At 48.8% G+C, this 19,697-nt stretch overlaps 1 protein-coding gene across 2 annotated transcripts in view; it reads right to left on the bottom strand.

The window, feature by feature from the left end:
* Positions 1-4,395: 4,395 nt before the first annotated feature.
* The window catches only part of Rims3 (regulating synaptic membrane exocytosis 3), a 40,071-nt gene continuing 24,769 nt past the window's right edge, over positions 4,396-19,697 (bottom strand). For both annotated transcript variants that reach the window (XM_047528956.1, XM_047528966.1), the window contains 5 exons: positions 18,253-18,394; positions 15,105-15,217; positions 12,507-12,608; positions 12,060-12,199; positions 4,396-10,185 (listed from right to left, as the gene is read on the bottom strand). In XM_047528956.1, the coding sequence (XP_047384912.1) occupies positions 9,973-10,185; positions 12,060-12,199; positions 12,507-12,608; positions 15,105-15,217; positions 18,253-18,394 (710 nt within the window). In that variant the 3' untranslated portion in view covers positions 4,396-9,972. The remainder of the gene's footprint in view (positions 10,186-12,059; positions 12,200-12,506; positions 12,609-15,104; positions 15,218-18,252; positions 18,395-19,697) is intronic.

Raw genomic sequence — 19,697 nt, 5'->3', positions numbered from 1 at the left:
TCCCACTTGTGCTTACCTCATTAAAAAAAACCTCTAAAGAGGTAGGAGGATCGCAAGTTCAAGGCCATACTCAGCAACTTAGCAAGGCACTAAGTAACTTAGTGAGGCCATGTCTCAAAATGAAAAAATAACAGAAAGGACTGAGGATCTGGTAAGGCACCCCTGGGTTCAACCCCCATTACCATAAAAAAAAAAAGACCTCTGAAAACATTTGATATGTGCATGTAGATAGATATTCTTGTAAAACATGTGACTTTATTTTGTGGGTTATATTTTTAAATTTTGTACACAACATGCTCTGGACTTCATTCAGCCTTTTCCCCTAGCACTCTATTTTTATAAAGATCCATCTCTGCATGTGCATGTCATCTGTGCTTCTAACTTCCACACTTCTAACTTCTGCACTGTATATACTCTTCTCTGTTACATGCGTCCATTTCCCCAGGGACAGATGAGCACCTAGATTGCCTATAACTCCCCACCTCCATGCACTGTTCTGAACGTTTTTTCATATGTCCCCTTTTAATACCATGTGAGAGTTCTCTCAAACTGGCACCCAGCACCAGGAGCATCAGGCTAAATAGGCTGCTCCAATCTAAACTTCCACACCCACAAACATATGTCCTCCCTGAGATGGAAATCATCCATCATAAGGTCAGTTCAGTAAGATTCCTCTGGGCCATGGACATGCCTGAGCCTGAGTATGGGAAGTGATTTTATCAAACCCACAAGAGAAATTTTGGTTCTGTTGAGGCAAATTTTTTTAAACCAGTTTATATTTTGCAGATTCTCCTGATCTTAGTGGTAGTCTTTTATCAATCTATGGAGTTTTGAGGTGCACACACAAATTGAGACTGTAGACTCCCCATTTTAGCACTGGCACAGCAAGCATTAGCTAAGGGGCCAGTGTCATTGAGGGTTATTTTAAAGGAACTGCTTGCCAGGCTTCTTCTGCAACCTCTTCACAACTTGTGAAGTAGTAGTTATTACTACTATAGGTGTTGCTTTTTTACATCAATCCACATCGCCTCCTATTTTCAGAAACTGGTGGAATGTTCAGCAAATTTCTTTTCCTTAGGCAGGTTGCTCCCCACCACCCCCTTATCATCTGTGCTATTGCGTATTATCAGTAGTGCTAAGTAGCATCCCATAAACTAATATGGCACAGACTGTCTTCCATCACTCATAGGTAGATGTGACAATTATTCATATGTTACCTCTTAACTCCCAACCTGCTCCTTTTAAGCCGTCCTCCTTTAAGTAAGAACAGTGTTGAACTTTGTCAGTAATGCTGTCAGAGGGACAATGCAGGTGGAAGGAACTCCTCATCCTGGTTCCAGTATGCTCGTTTTACCTCCTCCTACTGCCAGATGCATGTGTATGAAACATCCATCAGCATTCTGCCCAGCTGTGTCCTGACCACGTCCACCCCTGTGAGCGCACAGCCCTAGCCCAGTTCCTACCAAGGTAGGGCCTTCCCAGTGAGGGCTCTGCACACCTCAGGTCTTGCACTGCCCTGCAGGTGAATAGGCCTCAGTACTCTGACTGTCTCTCTGTGCCATTCCATTCACCAGCCTCTACCCCACCACCACCAGGGTGGATCCTCCAGACATGGACACCATGCCTCCCGGGGCTTATACCTCTCCACCTGCAAGCTGGTTCCTGACTCTCTGACTCTTCCCTGCTAGCCTCTGCCTGCCCGTACTTGGGAGGTCTGCATATAACTGGACCAGAGTGGTCCAAAATGGCTGCCCCAAGCTACATTCTCAACAGCACCTCTGAGGTTTCTGTATCCTCATGACCCCATCATCATTTGACATTATCCAACTTTCTCATTTTTTTTTTGCCAGCCTATTGTAAGTACAAAGAGAGGTCTCATAATTGCTCCAATTGGCACATTAACTAAAAGTTCTTCCTTGTCCTTAAGTCACAAAAATATTTTTCTTCCATTTTCTTTTATCAGCTTTATACTTTACCTTCCAATTGTAGGTCTACTAAATAAACCAGGTAGTGCTTATCTTTGTATATCTCAGTTTTGGCAGGGATACTTTTTTTTTTTATCCTGATAGTGAACCAGTTTTCTTAATATGCATTTAAAATAATCTCTCATTGTTTTAAGATGCTCCTTTGTCTTCTAGTATTTTCTCAGATATGCATGTGTCAATATTTGGGCAATCACTTAAACAGAAGTTGATCAAACCATTCAGGGACTTGAATTACTTCTTGTAAGTTGTAGAGTAAGTTTAGTTCTTAAAATGTCAACTTAAATTTTATTAAATTACATTGAATTTATAGATTTTGGGAAAATTAATCTCTCTCTATTGAACCATCTCATTCAAGAATAGGAATGTCACTCCATTTATTCAGATTAGCAGTTTTATTAGCATTTCAAAGTTTTCTCCAAAAGGTCTTATATACTCTCAAATAATCCCTAGAAATTTAAGGATCTGGGGGGAGGTGAGCACTGGAGACTGAACCTAGTAGCCCTTTACCACTAAGCTGCATCCCCAGTCCTTTTTATTTTGAGAGGCTCTCACTAAGTTTCTGAGTCTGGCCTGGAATTTGGGATCCTTCTGCCTCAGCCTCCCAAGTTGCTGGGATTACAGGTACATACCACAATACCCAGCAATACTTAATGAGTTTTATTGTTATTGTGAATCATATTGTTATTATTGATTTTAGTTGCTTTAGAAAAAGGTTGATCTTATTATCTAGCAACCTTACTGAATATTCTTATTAGTGCTAATAATTGATGCTTTTAAAAAAAATAGGTGATCAAATGGTCTACAAATGAATTTTATCTCTTCTCTTTCAGTCCTTATGCCTCTTATTTCTTCTTAATGGCATCATAAAGATTTCAAAAACTATATGAAAGGCAGCAGTGGTAGTGAGCACTCAGGTATTGATCTTAGAATGTGTTTTCCCACAATATTTGCTGTAGGTTTATTAGAATATAACTTTTATCAAATTAAGAAAGTTACCTTTTGTTCACTAAGATTTTTTTATTATGAAAATAATTAAACCTTATAAAATCTTTTCTGCATTAGGATAAACAAATTTTCTCCCTCAGTCTATTAATGTGGTGAATTATAGTGATGAACTCATCTATAATGAACCATTCTTACATCACTGAGATAAACAATACTTAATTGTAAGGTATTTTTAATACACTGTTGGAATTCATAGTTTGTATTTAGGATTTTTACATCTACTAGACTCTATTTTCTTAGTTTAGAGATTTTTAAATGGATACTTGATTGAGGTTATTCAGTATCTTCACCCTCCTCAAGAACATTCCAAGAATCAATTTATGTGCTGTTATATTTAATTTTACACATTAAACATTAATAGTTTTATAATCTATGTTAATGCCTACTAATGTTTTTAATCTATTTCTTTGCTCACTTCCTTCTTGCCTCTTAGTCCTTCCATCCATGGCCATCTTCCTTAATGCTAGTTAACCTATGATATTCACCATGTTCCATATGTTCTGTGAACATAGAACAGTGAGTTAAACACATTACCTTACCTTAATCCCCCAATAACCCTGAGGCGTGTACTATGTTCCTTCTGTCTGAACAATGTCCTTCAGAATTTCATTCTCTGGATCTCAGTTTTCACTGTCTGCCCTTTTGTCCTTTTGAGAGGTAAGAAGTAAAAACCAGAATCCTGGGGATTGCCAGAGTAGTCTCCTGAGCTGTCCCTCAAGAGATGATACCCATGGACACTGCAAGGCCAAGGGCCCGAGACACCACAGTAGAGGTCACCCTGGAGGGCTCCGGGATGCAGGATGTCAGCCTTTCCCCTGGCCAGCACATGCTATGAAGACGCTATACTCCCTTCATCCTTCTTCTGTGCTCGCCAGTCCCACCCAAGAGGACAATTCTAGAAGTGACCAAATGTTAACATACCTTTCTGCCCCTCTGAAAGGAAGGCAAGGGGTGCTCCAAGGATCAGTTATAGTTGTAGTTCACAGTACTAGAGGTCAACTGCTTATATTAGGTGTGGCTGAAGTTAGCAAGACTGACCCAGCCATATGCCTGAGCAGCTCTTTTGCCCCTTTACTTTCCCCTCGATTTGGACATCCCTTGTGGAGTGTGTGGAACAGAAAGCTTTGAAGGCCAGTAAGCAGGAGCCCTAGAAGACAGCTGGGAAGCTGCCTGACCAGTCTAACTCCCATAGCCCAAAACACAGCTGTGGCAACACAGACCCGCCAGCCAGGGGCAGAGGCCAGGTCATACCTTCCATGCTTTTTTCTGAGATGTGCTGCTCTCTCCTGCCTCAAGCAATGCCTCGTCCCTCTTCCCTTTTCAGTCACCTGGAAACCTGTTTTCTTTCTCCTAGAATTAAGAACTGCCTCCACAAATGCAACACAAGGTCAATTTCAAATGGACTTTAATCATTTTTGCTGCCCAAATACTGTACATGCAGAAGCCATGTGAAGGATATTTTTCCTCGAGAGAATTGGCAAGGACATCGTACAAAACAGCCGGCAGTCCCTCCCAGCTGTCCACCTGCCACCCAGGAACCACACGTTTGGAAAGATGCTGCACATAGAAAATGTATAGAGCACGGATATAAAAGGCAAATTGCTTCTTATCTAAACAGTGTGCTTGTCAGTCCCTAACAGCTCTCTCTCTCTTTGCAGGGTGCATTTGGAAATTCTAAAAAAGGGGTTCCTGCCTTCTGTGAGTTTTAATGCTAAAGGGGTTGACAGAACTCTTGGGCCCTTCCCTAGGGAAGCAGCCACTCTGCCTTCTGAGATGATGTGTGTAAAAGACGTTTTGGAGGGAGGAATGGTTTTAAAAAGCAAAATACTCCAAAGGGAAATAAGTTCCCTCTTTCTTCCCATCCAAGAGCATTTCCTTTAAAACTCAGGTCTTCAGCTCTCCCCACTGATATCTAGAAGCAGAAGTGAGGGTGACCCAGCCTCATCTGCTCATGGGGACACTGACCTACTCAGGATGCAACTAAAGAGGTGACATCACACCAGCCCCTTGAAAACTGTCTGTTGTAGACAACCCTTAAATGTTTTTCATCATGACACAAGAGTAAAGGAGGGAGCGCAAACTATGGAAGGGTGAAAGCAGAACGTGTTAGGGTTCCCAGAGTTCTTGTCAGAAGCAGCATCTGGGTGCGGACAGGATCAGGACTGTGCCCAGCTTGGGCACCAGGGGCTAGATGAAACCAGGTGCACCACGCTTGCAACCCTCCACAGCTAGCTCCAACTAGCTGAGGCTCTGATTTTGCAGATGAGGAAGCCGAGGTCTAGAAAAGTGAGGAGTTTCTCGCAAGGTCACCGCTTCTGGCAAAATGGTATAGAGCAACTGTCCCCATCCAGGTCATTGGCTAATGGAGCAGAAGCTCAGTTGCCACTGGAGTTCCAAGGCCCCATTTCTGTTAGCTGAGTGGTCTGGAACCCAGTCTCAAGGACCCTTCCTGGATGATACAACTCCTTGGGGGGCCCAAGGCCCCATCCTTGCTGGCCAAATTTCCAGCCAGAGCCCTGGAAGGTTTCTCCATAGCAGTAACATTATGCTTTTCAACAAGCACCTGCCCCAGGCCAGTTCAGGACCCTGGAAAATGGAAGTTCCTCTCACCGATGTGGCTTCCTGCACCGGCACAGCCATGCTGGGCCTGCAGAAGCCCAAGCTCGGGGTTGGGGGGAGGGGGAGTTGCTTTGCTACATGGAAAGATTAAGCCCTTTGTCAGAGAACAAGGTCCCACGCCTGGGCACGCCAACGTGAGTTGCACTTGTGCAGCTCCCCCAGCAGAGCTGGTGCCCAAGGGGGCCAGGTTGCTCTCTTTGGCATCACTGACATTGCTCTGAGAGGCTCAGGCACTCTTTCAAAATAAACCTTTCCAAGCCATATCAGGCCAATCCAGCCACCATCAGGACACACCTGACTGGTGGACCTCCCCTGCTCTTCCAGCATGATGATGTTGTTTTGTCGTGGTCTCTTCTGAGCTGGGTGAGAAGCAGACTGGAGGGAGAAAGCAGGGGATGAGTCTACATTTCCATCTCCTCCCTGATCATCCCATGAAAGACAGTCCAGTAGAGGAAGCAACATTTTAAAGCATCTTTCTACCTGTCAGGACACTGGAGAAGTCACCTCTGAGGAGAGGAAGAAAAAGGAGGCAGGGAAGCAGCCCTCTTTTCTACCTCCCTGCAGCCACTGCAGAGATACTGCCCAACGACCTTCTGCCCTGAAAAAAAGGGCCACCTCTTGCCACCCTGGTGTGAAGCGGCTCATCTACATCAGACAAAGGCAGCAATTTCTTGCAGAGTTTGCACAGTGCTGGAAGCAATCAGGGAAACAGAAGAGCAGCCTTATCAAAGCCCTGCTGCTTTCTGGGCCAAGGGCAGAGGGGAACGTGAGGTATCAGGAGCCCTGGGACCCCAGGGGAGGAGGAGCAGCTCAGCATCTCCTGGGCAGCAGGGCCTGGGAGTACAGCCCCAAGATGCATGTCAGGGCCCCTGGCATCGCAGTTCAGGATTGTGCTACATTTCATTTCCAAAGAAGTGCCCTTGGTGGGCTCTATTGTCTTTAAAAATGGAGGCTTCTGCTCTCCTCAAGGCTGGCAGTAAGAGTGAGCTCAGGCATGCTTCCCTGGTGGGAGTCAGGCCCCTGGGAGAGCTGGCTTGACCTCAGTCTCCAACCGGCAGTGATTCCATAAGTGAGGAGTGATTCAGGTGCCCTCCCTGCAGCTCTCCTAGGTTCTGCCTCAGCCGCACAGAATGCTGGCACTGAATGGGACCTGCGATCCCAAGACCTAAGTGCTCCTTTCCTAGCAGAACTGGGTGGAAGAAGAGACCGGATGGGGAGTACTTCTGGAGATGGTCTTCCCTGAAGGATCAAATCCTCCTTGTCGAACCAGGACTTGGCCCACTTACTGGAGCCTGCTTCATATCAAGGGCCCACTGCAGACTTCCCAAAGGGAAGGAGTCCATGAAGAAAGTAGGACACTGAGCAGAGCAGAAATATGAAGACAGATGCTATGAGTCATCCATCACCGTCCCGGACCACAGCCCAGCACCATGCAGGGCCACTCCTGTCTCTGCCACATCCTCAATGAACCCTACCCGACCAGAGGAGATGGAATGACACCCTCTCCTGGAGCCACTGTCGGGTTTCACTGGGGATGAGGGAGCAGCCGAGTTGGCTCCACTGTAGGGAGGCCTCAGAAGGATCATGTTCCTTCCTTCTCCGCCGTCTCCTCCTCAGAGGGCAGGTCTCTTCCAGCCCAGGGCAGGGCAGGGCAGGCCAGGAGTCACACTTGTGCGCTCTCCTCTTCTGGGACAGGCTAGCTCCAGAGTGGTTTCCCAGACAAGCCGAGCATCCAGAACTCCGAGGGACAGACCCTTAATGCAGCCACTCTCCATCCTGCATACCTGTCAGCCTCATGCACCCTCACCCTGGGGTGGGGGGGGATCCAGGTGGAGGCTAGTAACTTATTCGTACAGTGTTAAAAAGAATTCCCCAAGGTCGTTTGCAGGGAACTGCCTCCCACAGAGAGATGGAGTAGCAGAGGGGCCCAACTCCTGGGCAGTTTTGACAGTCAGGGATTGTAGATGGTCAACCCAAGTTACCAGCACATCAGGCCCCTCACCCTATGCTGACCCTCCCAGAGGCAAGGGGAACCAAGACCCAGAGCTACAAGGGGCAGCCTCTCTGCTGGCAGCACTCTCATTCTCCCAGGGCCACCCGGGATGCCCAGAGTCACGAGGATATTGACAGATCCCATCAGCAAATGTCTGTGCTATCCGTGGGTCACTCATACTTCCTCCACTCCAAAGGTGTATTTTCACACTATCCAGAGTGTGACTGTTCTAGAGGTGAATACACCCCAAACAGGAGGCAAAATATCCTTTGGCAAGTGTTTCCTCCCTTCCCTGCCCCCACTGGGGTCAAAGAGTACAGAGCCCTTTGTCCCACTTTTAGGAACATGGGAAATGCATGTATTTCCAGTCCAAGCAGGACTGGGGAGAATCTTCTGCCTAAAGAGGAAACAGTCCAGCCACCTCTCATCCTCTGTGCACACATGGATCTCTTCTCTGGACATGCAAGGATAGAGGCTCGGCAGGAGACAGAAGTCAGTTTTGTTCCTTTCCCTCCTGCCCTTACCCATTTACTTTCTGTCTGTGGCAGGACCCTTGGGATCCTGGCTTCCCTTCATTTTCTTGGGAGGGAGGTTACAGGACTCTGGCTTCAGCTCAGTAAAGATCCTTGCAGACAAGGAGGTCCTCTGGACTGAGATGGTCGCTGCCATCAGCTTTGGTATGAATGCAGTCAGCCCCAAGACCTCAGCCCTGCCACCCCAGGCAGTTCTCCTTGCCCCAGGCACTTGGGCTAGATGTTAGCACTTGAGGATGAGAGCTGGGGAAGAGGCAGCCAGCCAGCCTTCCCCTTACGCTGACCCCTCCTGCCACCTCTTCCCTCCCTCCCAGACATGAACCCAGGGCTGCTTTGTCCCTCTCCAGGGCAGCCTCACACCCTTCACCCTAGACTGAGGAGGGAGAGGGACACATGTGACATTCCCAAGTCAGACTTCAGGATTCCCAGCAGACATCTCCCCCCACAATAGGTTCCATCAGTCAAATAAGGGTCTAAGTGCTGGGAGAAGCCCCAACTCGACAAAGGTGAGAAATAAAGCAGAGGCATTTGGGGTGCCCAGAGCAGGCCACTTCCTGGAGGGCAGCAGGATCGTGCGAGAAGGCAGGGAGGCCAAGAGGGGTTAAGTATTGCTTGTACAGAGCTGGTGACTGTGCAGATTAGAGTCCAGAGCCAGGCCACTCATGGAGCCAGGAGGCTGGAGCCTAAGTGTGTGTGACAGGGACTCTCATCTGGAAATAAGCAAGGACTAGAAGCCCCAGATGAACACCTTCATGTAGCTCCTCCCCAAAGGTCGGACAGTATTCCCAACAGCAGCTCAGAGCAAGTCAGCCTCAGCCTCATTCCAGCAAACAGCCTTGCCCTCAGCGCCTCTTAGCAAGCCAGGCCCCACTAGGGACAAGCCCATAGTGGGACAGGGCCGACTTCTGGGCCTGGGGGAGGGGGAGACTGTCTGCTTTGACAGATGACATCCCTACTGAGGCCGACCTCCTGGCTCCCCAGAGAGCTCCTTTGGCATGTTGGAGGAGGGGTGGATGGGAGGAGAGAAGGCCTTGAACAGTGCTGAGGGAGGCACCTGGCTCTGCCCTCTAGGGTACCTGACCAGCACCCTGGGGGCTAAGACCTCTTTGCTTGATGGCAGGAAGCAGGTGGTTCCAGCCTGGGGGAAAGCAATCTCAAAGCCCTCTACTCCCAGGACACCTTCTGCCTCCCAGGGGCCCTGGCCAGGGTGCTGAGTGAGCATGCTACGTGCTGCAGGATGCAGTCGGTGGGGAGAGCTGCCGGAGCGGCTCGGGTTGGGGGTCCCCCGAGGAGCCCAGTGTGGCCCGCTGCAGTGGATGCTACATTCCTCAAAAAAGAGCAGCAATGCTGGGAGAGGCAAAGGGTGGAACAAAAGACAAGACAGAACCAAGCAGAGACCACCAAGAGGAGGCACGGGGGACACACAGGCTCTGCCCCGGGGAGTAGGTGAAGCAGGACAGGCCAGTGGCCTCATCCCCCACTTCCACCTCAGAGATTCCTCGGGGCGAGTCATGTCCACACAATACTCCTTTGGGTTTCTTTTCAACAAGATACAAAGAGACATGGATTCCAGCCCATGTGGTCACCAGGACTGACTGTACCCAGACAAACAAATAGATAAAACAAGAGATACACACACACACACACACACACACACACACACACAGGCGCACACACACACATCTCCACTGCCAGCTGGGACAAGCCCAGTAGCCAACAGGCATGCAGCAGGACAAGGGGTCCAGAAAGACACAGAGACTATGTACAGGGGGGGAGATGGAGGCCAGCAGGCCACCTCCTCACACCACCACCCGGCCTCTGGTCCTGAACAAGGTCCTTAGGAGCAGGAAGGGCTGGTGGCACTCTCCAAGGAGGACTGGGACAGGCGCCTGGTGAGGGATCCAAGCGTGGAGTCTGCCACGGAGGAGGTGGGGAAGAGTTTGTACCAGCCGGTGACCGCAGCACTCAGATCCAGTTCGTCCAGCATGATCTGGGCCATGCCCATGAAGCACTTGTGGTCCATGCGGCCATAGTCTCCCCAGACGATCACCTGCCACAGGGAGGAAGAGTCAGGAGCTGAGTCACTCTTCTCCAGCTCCAGGACTGGGCAGTTGGCCTAGGAAACTATAAGTTTTGCCAGGGCACAGATGGGACAGAGAGCCAGAACCCAGACTGATTTTGGGCAATAACTTTCTGAGCACTTAAGATGTGCCAGACTCGATCCTATGGACTTTACATGTGTTATTTCAATTGTTATAACAACCCACGTGGGTAGGTGTGCAGTGTGTATTAGTATTTCTACTTAGAGGAAACCATAGCTCAGAAAAGCTAATTAACTAACCTAAAGATACAGTCATCTATAGCAGACCTGGGGTTAGATTCTGGGTGTGTCCGACTCCAGGGCCTCCCAGCATCCTAGTTGACAATTTCCCCACTCTCAGCTGACTGAGTCCAGGGCCCCCCACTATGGCTCCATTTTTACTGCAGATTCCCTATGTGCCTTGCATCTGTCCCCGGCCCTCGCGCACCTCAGTGTTTCCATTCATAACTCTGGGGGTGGGGAACAGGTTAGCTCAGTGATATTCAACTTTGTGTTTTTAAACAGACACATGATATTGTGCCCCCTACCCCAGAACCCTAGGGTTCTGTGGTTTTTCAGTTTGACAACTCAAGGGCCCTGGTCACAGAAACACCCCAGCCCAGAGGAAGAGCCCTCTGGTTTGGATAACGTCCCCAAAGGCCCAGGTGTTAAAGTCTTAGCCCTTAGCTTGGCGCTAGCGGGAGCTGGTGAAAACCTTTCAGAGGTAGGACCTGGTAAGAGGTTTAGATTACTGGGGGTGTGTCCTGGAAGGGGATAGTGGGGTTCAGGTCTCTTCCTCTTTCTTGTCACTTCCCAGCTGCCAGGAGGAAAGCAGTGTTTTTTCACTTTCATCACACACTGCCTCGTGACAGGCCCAGAAGCAGTGGGGCAGACTAACCACAGACTGAAATATCAAAAACTGAGCCAAAATAAAACTTCCTCTTTCTGATTTGAGTATCTCAGGTATTTGCTACAAACAGAAAGCTAACAGAAGACACATGGCCCAAGCAGGCCTGACTCTAGCCTCTTCTCTGTCACTTCTATGCTCAGCCAAAGCCAATTGCCACCACCACCATTATAACTTGGTGAGTGGCTGTCTGTGTGCCAGGCGCGATGTTAGGCTCTGTACTTGCCATCTTTCAGCCTCCATGATATACCATCTATAGCTAGTGAGTGTCTGCTGGAATTCGGACCCAGAATCAAGCTCAGAGACAGACCCGCCACTGTGCTAAATGCCCACCTGAACTCAGAGCCTTTGTCTATGGAGGCGGCCTGGTGAGCCCTCCCTTATAGTACTGCTATGAAGGCCAAGGACACACAGAGCATGAAAGGGCTTTGTCACCCTCAAGGGGTTGAGATGAGAGCCACCCAGACTTGGTCTTAACTCAGTTCTGCTAGTCGCTCACTAAAACCTCAATCAAATCACTTTATCTTCCCAAGACCCTGTTTTCTCATTTGTAAAATGGGGGGAATCACATCTGCTTTACAGGATAGTCTCAAGGACGACATGAGATCATAACTGGAAAGCACCTAATGCAAAGCTCCGCCCCCAGATTCACAGTGAACATCAGCACCAGGCAGCAGGAGCAGGCAGGACGGAAATGAACCCTGCTTCTCCCTGCCAGCTGTACAAGCTGGGGAGCATCTCAGCTACCCAAAGTCTTGGTTTCCTTATCAATCAACCAGGGACAAGGACACCTCACTGGGGCTGTGAAAATAAATGGACAATGTAAATAATTTACCTGGTACAGTGTTTGACATAGGGTGAATCATCACTGAAAAACTTTGTTATGATTTCTGGTTCTTGAGAGTCTGCCCTGGCCCACTGGTCCTGTAACACTCACCTGCAGTACCTTGCCCTGGGGCCCCTCATCAAAAAGCAGAGCCTGCTGGTACAGGGGATCACAGGTCTTCTTAGCCACCTTTGTCTTCTTCTTGGCCAAACAGGCCCCATTCTCAAGCAGGTAAGCCTTGATATAGGTAGCTGAGGGATGAGGGAAAGAATGGTATAGTCCCAGAGAGATAGCTATGGCCTGCCCTATTCCCAACCTCCAGGGGACCCTGGAGGTGAGCAGGGTGAGTAGGATGTGCACAGCAGGAGGAAGAGACTGACCCCTCCATCCTCCCCTGCCCCCACCTTGCTCTTTGGCCTTCTAGGGAAGGAGTACTCCACTGTCAAGAACACTGATTTAGGCCAATGGGAGCTGAGAACTTACACACAGCTCAGCTACATACCCCTCCCTTCCAGGACCTCCATTTCCCAAGTCCCTCTCCTAGCTGCTCAGCCTCACCTGGGAGGGATTTGGAGCCTGGTTTTGGGGTTAGGCCCCGAGCTTCAATCACTTCCACCTCCAGCTGGCCACCCCGGTCCATGATAGCAATGTGCACATCTCCTGCAAGGGAAAAGAGGGACAATCCAGGCAGAGTCAGTCAGACAGGGCGGTGGGGGGTGGGGGTAGTCAGTTTCTGGCGAGCATGTCAGTCTGCAGGGGACACTACAGCATCACCACAAAGGGAGCATGATGGAGCAAGCTGCAAGTGTCAGACTGTTCTCAGAGACCACTTCATATTTTTAAATTTTATTTTATTTTTGGTACTGGGAATTGAACCCAGGGGCACTATACCACTGAGCTATATTCCAGTTCTTTTTTGTTTTTTATATTGGGACAGAGTCTCACTAAGTTGCCAAGGTTGGTCTTGAACTTGCAATCCTCCTGCCTCAGACTCTGAAGTCACTGGGATTACAGGCACGCAGCACTTGGCTCTTAGAGATCACTTTAAAATGCTGGGTGAGGTGGTACATGCCTATAATTCCAGTGACTCAGGAAACTGAGGCAGGAGGATTGAAAGTTCAGCCTCAGCAACTTAGTGAGTCCCTGTCTCAAAATAAAAGGGACTGGAGTTGTAGTTTAGTGGTGAAGTACCCCGAGTTCAATCCCAGTACCAAAAATTAAAATTAAAGAGACCACTTCAAAGTGACTGAGAAACAGTTTGATAGATCCTGTGGCTTGGGATGGGGGCATGACCCTCAAGGGGCATGCTTGGGTCACAACAAATGGCTGCCAGACTCCCATCATCTGGCTGACTAGGAGGCTTCTGTTTCACTAAACAGAATAGGCAAGTTTGGGGACAGAGAGCTTCTTGCGTCAGGAAGGTTGTGTGCTCTCTCTTCTTCATCTTCCCCTGCAGCAGTCTTCAGCCACTCCCATTAATGTATCAAACAAATACTGAACGAGTGTCAGTGGGAAGTGATGCCAAGCCAAGTTGGCCCAGGACACAAGGCACTACCTGGGAATGGGGCCACTCAATCCCTTGCCAGAGGAGCACAGAGAGCTGAGCACTCACAAGGTCAGATCCTGTGTCCAGCAAGGTCAGATCCCATGTGTAGAATCATAGCATTACGTGATTTCTAGGAACTCTTAGCTTTGTTCATCATGGATTTAGAATTATGCAGTAGACACGTGGAACAGCCTTCAAAGCAATAGATAATCATAAGCCTGATCCAGAAAATTAAATGGGCCAGATTTCTGGTTCAGCCACCCATTTCAGATTCTCTGAGCCATTATGCAATTGTTCACATTTGCATATGAAAGAAGACAGGGATTTACTGCTTTCAGGAGGCATCCTAGAATTCATCTTCCTGCAGTGATTCCTGACCTCTTCAGGGGGGAAAAGGAGGGTCTTGGGAATTAATCTCCTCCATGTCTGGCTATATCTCACTCCCAAACCAAGGAGAGGAAATGCAAACCTGCTTTCCCAGTTTTGGACACAAGGGGGAACCACGCACAAAAGTTCTAGGCTGTGATGGCACGTTAGCCTTGTGGATGTGGCTCTGCTTCTCAATTCATGGTCTAGAGGAGAGGGAAAGCAGGTTCCCCAGGCCCTTAAGAGGCTGCCAGAAAAGGGTGGGAATTAGGCAAATCCAGCCCAGAGCCAGATGAGAGCTGACACTGCCTCTCTGAGGATGCCCGTGGATCCCTCTTCCAGAAGGGCTGTGTGTGGGCCCTTTCAAGGAAGACGGGGAATGCTGTGGAAAGAGTCCTGGCCCCGGACCAGACCCACTGTGCACCTTGCCTTCCTCTTTTGCTGGGAGGGTCAAAGATCGAGCACTATCTGGACAGGGGCCAACTGTGGGCATCTGGGTCAGATAATGCTCAGGCCAGACTGATGGGGAAGGGAGGGGAGGCAGGAAGCACCTCTGGTGAAGCCAGTCTGGAGAGGAGCTGCTTAAAGCAACACAGCCTGAGGGAGGGAGGAGTAGTCTGAGAGTGCATGAAATGAGCCAGACTGAGCTACGAGGACCAAGGCTTCAGAATGTCCTTCCTAGCTGCAAGGAAGAGGGATGAGAACTTTACTAGATGGCTTCTAGGTGCCAGGCACTGTTAGAAGTAACAGGTCAAATCAGCTCAGTTTCTACAGAGCACATTAAAAGACCTCATGCAAAGCAACTTAATAGAAAGGAGCTCAATCAGCTGGTGCGAGATTGCAGAACTCAAGAGGGTATTATTATCCCCATTTTACAAATGAGGAAACTGAGGCTCAAAGAAGGGAAGTGACTTGTCCAAGTTTCCACAGAGAATTGGTGAATCAACTCCAGGACAGCCAATGCTACATGCAGGTGATGGTTGAGTGAGGTGAGGGAGGGGACATGCTCTAAAAGTGCTGCGGGACAGCAGGCAGAGAAAGGCGGCCCTTCCTCCCCTCTTTGATGAGGGAGGGGTTGATGAACACTCCACCAACTCATTGGCACCAAAGCCTGAGGGCGGGCTCCTTTCTGCTGCCTGTGCCTTGTCATGAACCCCAGCAGCAGCACCACCACCACCAGCTCACCCTCCCTGCCTTGGCTGCCATCACCCCACTCCCCACTTGCTGCCCTCAGGAAGACTCACCCATGGGAGGTGTTGCCAGCGTTTGTCGCCCCACAATTTGGGCTGGTCCCAGCCCATCCAGGAAGTCACTGAACTGGCTTTCAGCTCCCAGCCGGGTGGTGGGAAAGATGAACCTGCAGGAGGCGGCAGAGGGGCCTGTAAGAGCCTCTGGCAGCACTGGGTGGACAGGATCTGCCCTGGGCACGGGGCTCCTCCCTCTGTGCCTCATTTCTCCTCTGCACAGTATGAGTGCACTAATCTGACTGGACAAACAACTGTTCGTATCTGCATATTGAAGAAAAATTCTTTGATGTCACTGAAGAGACAACATTTAAAATCTCATAATGATGGTTTTCAATCTTCAAGTTCCAGGGATTTCTGAGGTGACCCTCAAAATGCAGGACCTGCTGGACATCTGTGTTTCTCACCAGAGGATGTCCATGCCAAGAACCAGAGAGGCCAGAAATCTCAATGCCTGGAGCAAATTCTAAGAACTGAGGTTTGATTTGACCATAAATTTAAAATCCTAGTCAATAACTACAAGGTGGTGCCCTGAACAGCAACTGAGACCAAAATAACACAATTATAGGGTTGAGATGAATGGCAAGAGATGGTGGGTGGTCCAGGGCAATGGGGGTCCTGGAAATAGTAACAAGAAAAACTGCTGGTGATTGAAAGCTGGCCAGGTGCCAACAGGGCACTAAATGTTTCACGAGTACTGTGTCTTTTTTTTTTTTTTTTGGTATCAGGGATTGAACCCAGGGACACTTAACCACTGAGCCACATCCTTAGCCCTTTTTATTTTTTACTTTGAGATGGGATCTCACTAATTGCTTAGGTACTAATTGCTTAGGGTATCACTAAGTGGCTGAGGCTGGCTGTGAGTTTTCCATCCTCCTGCCTCAGTCTCCCAAACTGCTGGGATTACAGGTGTGTGCCACCACACCCAGCACACTGTGTCACTTAAACATTACAAACATTGTGTGTGGTAGGAACTACTATCCAATTTTGCAGATGAGAAAACAGAGGCTTCAAGAGGTGCAAGACTTGCCTTGCCTACAAAACAGAGATGATGCCCAACTCACAGACTATGGTGCAGGCTAGGGCAGACGGTACAGGAAAAGTTCTGGACAAACAGGAAACAACAAATGGCAGTTAGTGTTGCTGCTGCTACTGCTGTCATCAAGAGAAAAGTGCTGTTTTTTCATGTCCTCAAACCTAGACATCTGGGTGTGGCCAGCAGACAAAGGACAAATGAGTAAGGGTTGGCCCAGGCCTGCTCAGGGGCTATAGTGGACCAAAGTACTAAGATCTGGCTAGACATATTAAAGGCTGTGCAGGAAAGAATCCCTGTTGGACAGATTGGCCTGGAGTCCCGAATGGCCAATTACAGGCAGGGAGGGGTATGCTCATCAGAGAGGCTATGTCTCCCCCACTACACTGAGTCTCCTCCACTCCCCAGGAAGGCTTCACGACACCCACTTTTTATTGACCATGATCAGCAATCATCCAGTATCACCTTCTTATAACAATAGGACCTGAGAGCTTAAAGAAATGTAGACTCTCAAGGTCACAGACTTCTAGGAGCTTAGTGTAGAGTGGGTGGAGCTTTAACTAAAGGTTATAGAGTCAAATGGCCTTCATGTGAATGCTGACTCCACCCACTTAACAGCCGTGACATTGAGCAAGGTTCTTCCCCTTCTCCTTGCCTCAGTTTCCTCACTCACGGACAGACATAATGGTAGTTCCCATGTTCCCTGGGATGGTTACAAGTGTTAAATGATCACCTTTCCTGGGCTGATTACAGTAGGTATATTCCAGGGCAGGAATCACTGATCTGAGGTACCCAATGGTGCTCTGTGCATGACAAGTCAAGTTAAATGTAGCAGGTATTCTCATTCATGGAAGTAGGTATGATAGGTCCTCTGTATTCATGGGTTCCACATCCATAGACTCAACCAACCACAGGATGAAAATATTAAAGAAAAAATGGTGCCTTTATTAAACATGTGCAGGCTTTTTTCCTTGTCATTATTTTCTAAACAATATAGCCTAACAACTATTTCCATTATATGTACATTTTAATACATGGGTCTTAAAAGTAATCTAGGGCTGGGGAGATAGCTCAGTTGGTAGAGTGCTTGCCTCTCAAGCACAAGGCCCTGAGTTCGATCCCCAGCACCACAAAAAAAAAAAAAAAAAAAAAAGTAATCTAGAGGTTACTTTAAGTAATGGGATGATGTACACAGGTTATATATAATACTACACCATTTTATGTAAGGGACTTGCACATCCTTGGATTTTTTGTCTGTGAGGGTCCTGGGACCAATCCCTCAGAAATACTGACTATATAGCAAAGAGACATGATCACTGAATATTAATAATGGAGGCCAGAATCCTGAGACTGGAAATCACAGGGCCTTGATAAAGCAGAAGCAGAAAGTGTTAGTCATCAACCATAGTTTCACAGATTTAGAAGAGATCTAAAGGAATATCTAACCCAGCAACTTTCAAATGTTTTATTGCAACCTGAATGTAAGAAAAGGATCTAACATCATGACCTACTACAGACCAAAGTATATCTATATGTGTAAAACTGAAACAAAAGGACACAAGGTAATTCATCCTCACTGAGCCACAACCCCAGCCCCATAGGATATACTTGAGTTCTCTATTTCTTTTCCTAATGCTGGTTTTGACCCATTATGGTGATTTTATGTCTTGCCGATGAGTCATTGCTGACAATTTTAAAAACACGGATCTAGTCCAATCTCCTTTCCTAAGCTCCAAGAAAGCCTACTTGTGAGAACTCCACTCATCTGAGCCATAACAATGGTTTCAGAGTTAAAGGTAATTTCGGATTATTTTCCTTCCCAACCCTCTCCTTCTGAGCAGGGTGGCATGAAAGTGGTAGGAGGCAGGAGGTATGGGTCCCTTTCTGAAACACACAAAAGGAATTCACTGCTCCTGGGCTCTAGAGCATTCCAATGGAGCAATAGGAAGACCTGGGGGCCAGGCATGGCATGTCCAGGGAAAGAAACAAGGGAGGCAGAGGCATAGGGGAATCCAGACATTTTGACTGGAAACCACACAGGAAGATCTTCCTGCTGGTTGTGTGACCCAAGTCGAGGGGGAGGAGATAGAATGGGCTCAGCAGGGGCGCACATACGTGCCGTCGGAGCTGTTGCTGTTCGTGCTCCCGTCGGTGGACTCCCGGCTGCCCTGGCGAGTGACGCGACTCCGCATCTCCACAGCAATGCCAGTCTCTGTGCTCCGCCGGATGTTGCTGCGTAGCTTCTTGGTGGCCCCTTCTGAGAACCCCACCCCAAGGAAGGGGGAGGAAATCAGTTCAAAACACACTGAGGCCCCTTGGACAGTGCAGAGGTGGGCGTGGCTGAGCCACCTCCAGAGCTGGTCTATAGCCTGACAGCTGGCCCTGCCAGGAGCAGCGACACAAAGTGGACTAGAAAGATGGCTAGAGCGTCAGGATGGTGGAGTTGGAGAGGGGCATGAGGCAGAGCTGCACGGAGTGGCCTCTACCCTCCTCCTGATGCCACCTGCCTGCTCTACTTCGGCCCTTGCCCCCAAACTTGTGTTCCTTCCCTCTCTCCCTCTCCCCCTACTCTTCTGGAAAGTATGCCTATAAGATTTACTTTCCTTCTTCCAGGTCCCCTCAGGGACCCCATCACACCCAGACCCCACAATGTATTTCTCTGATACCTTCATAGGACCTATTAAAACAAACAAACAAACAAAACCAGGGGAGCCTGATCACTCTCAAACAAACTTGCTGTCTGAAGGTAGGTCCAGAGGGGCACGTGTGTGGCAAGCTGGTAAGGCCCTCAGGGAAGCAAGACTGTGAGCGGGACTGTTAACCAGACCTGAATTCACTCTGGCTTTGAAAGAAAGGTCTGCAGAAGAGCCCATGAGGCTGTGCAGGGCAAGCCTGCCCTGTGCCTCTGTATCCTATACATGGCATGCCCTGCCCAGCCCCCATTCCCAGCCTGACAGGGGACACGGGGCACTCTCCTTCTCCTAGCAGCGTACCATCCTACCTGGTTTTCCATAGCAACCTCCTTAGCTTTCAGTGTAGTCCCTTCAGATTTACTCTCCTTTTGGGAGGTGGGGTGGGGACAGACTGAGGGTTTGCAGGATTTCCCTGCAGAAGCCTGCTGGCCAGAGGAGTTTCATAGGGAGGTGGGGCTTGGATGGAAACTGTATCAAAGGAGATCCTGCTGTCATTGGTTAGACGCCCCAGCAAATTAAGGGTGGGGTTCTTTACAGAGATGGGGGAGGCCTGAGGGAAGGGTGCAAGGCACAGCCTCTGAAAGTAGTAAGGCTAAGGGAACTGATTACCCTAGCAGTTTGCTCCCATCCAGCAGTGGGTTGGGGAAGAGATGTTCAAGACCCCAGCCTGGGATAAGGAGACTTTACCCTACATTTCTTTCAAGAAGTCTCCACCTGGGGAGGAAGCTAGAGAGGGTTAGTGTCACCAGTGGATGGGGTGGCAGTGGATGGAAGGTGATGGGAACAAAGTTGGGACGTAAAAGGAATGACTTCTGTAAAATCAGCCTAGCGCCCGGGATACTGGAATACCTAGCATATCCAGGATCA

Source organism: Sciurus carolinensis, chromosome 1 (assembly GCF_902686445.1).
Source record: "Sciurus carolinensis chromosome 1, mSciCar1.2, whole genome shotgun sequence".
Taxonomy (NCBI): Eukaryota; Metazoa; Chordata; class Mammalia; order Rodentia; family Sciuridae; genus Sciurus; species Sciurus carolinensis.
This window is presented reverse-complemented; position numbering and strand designations above follow the sequence as displayed.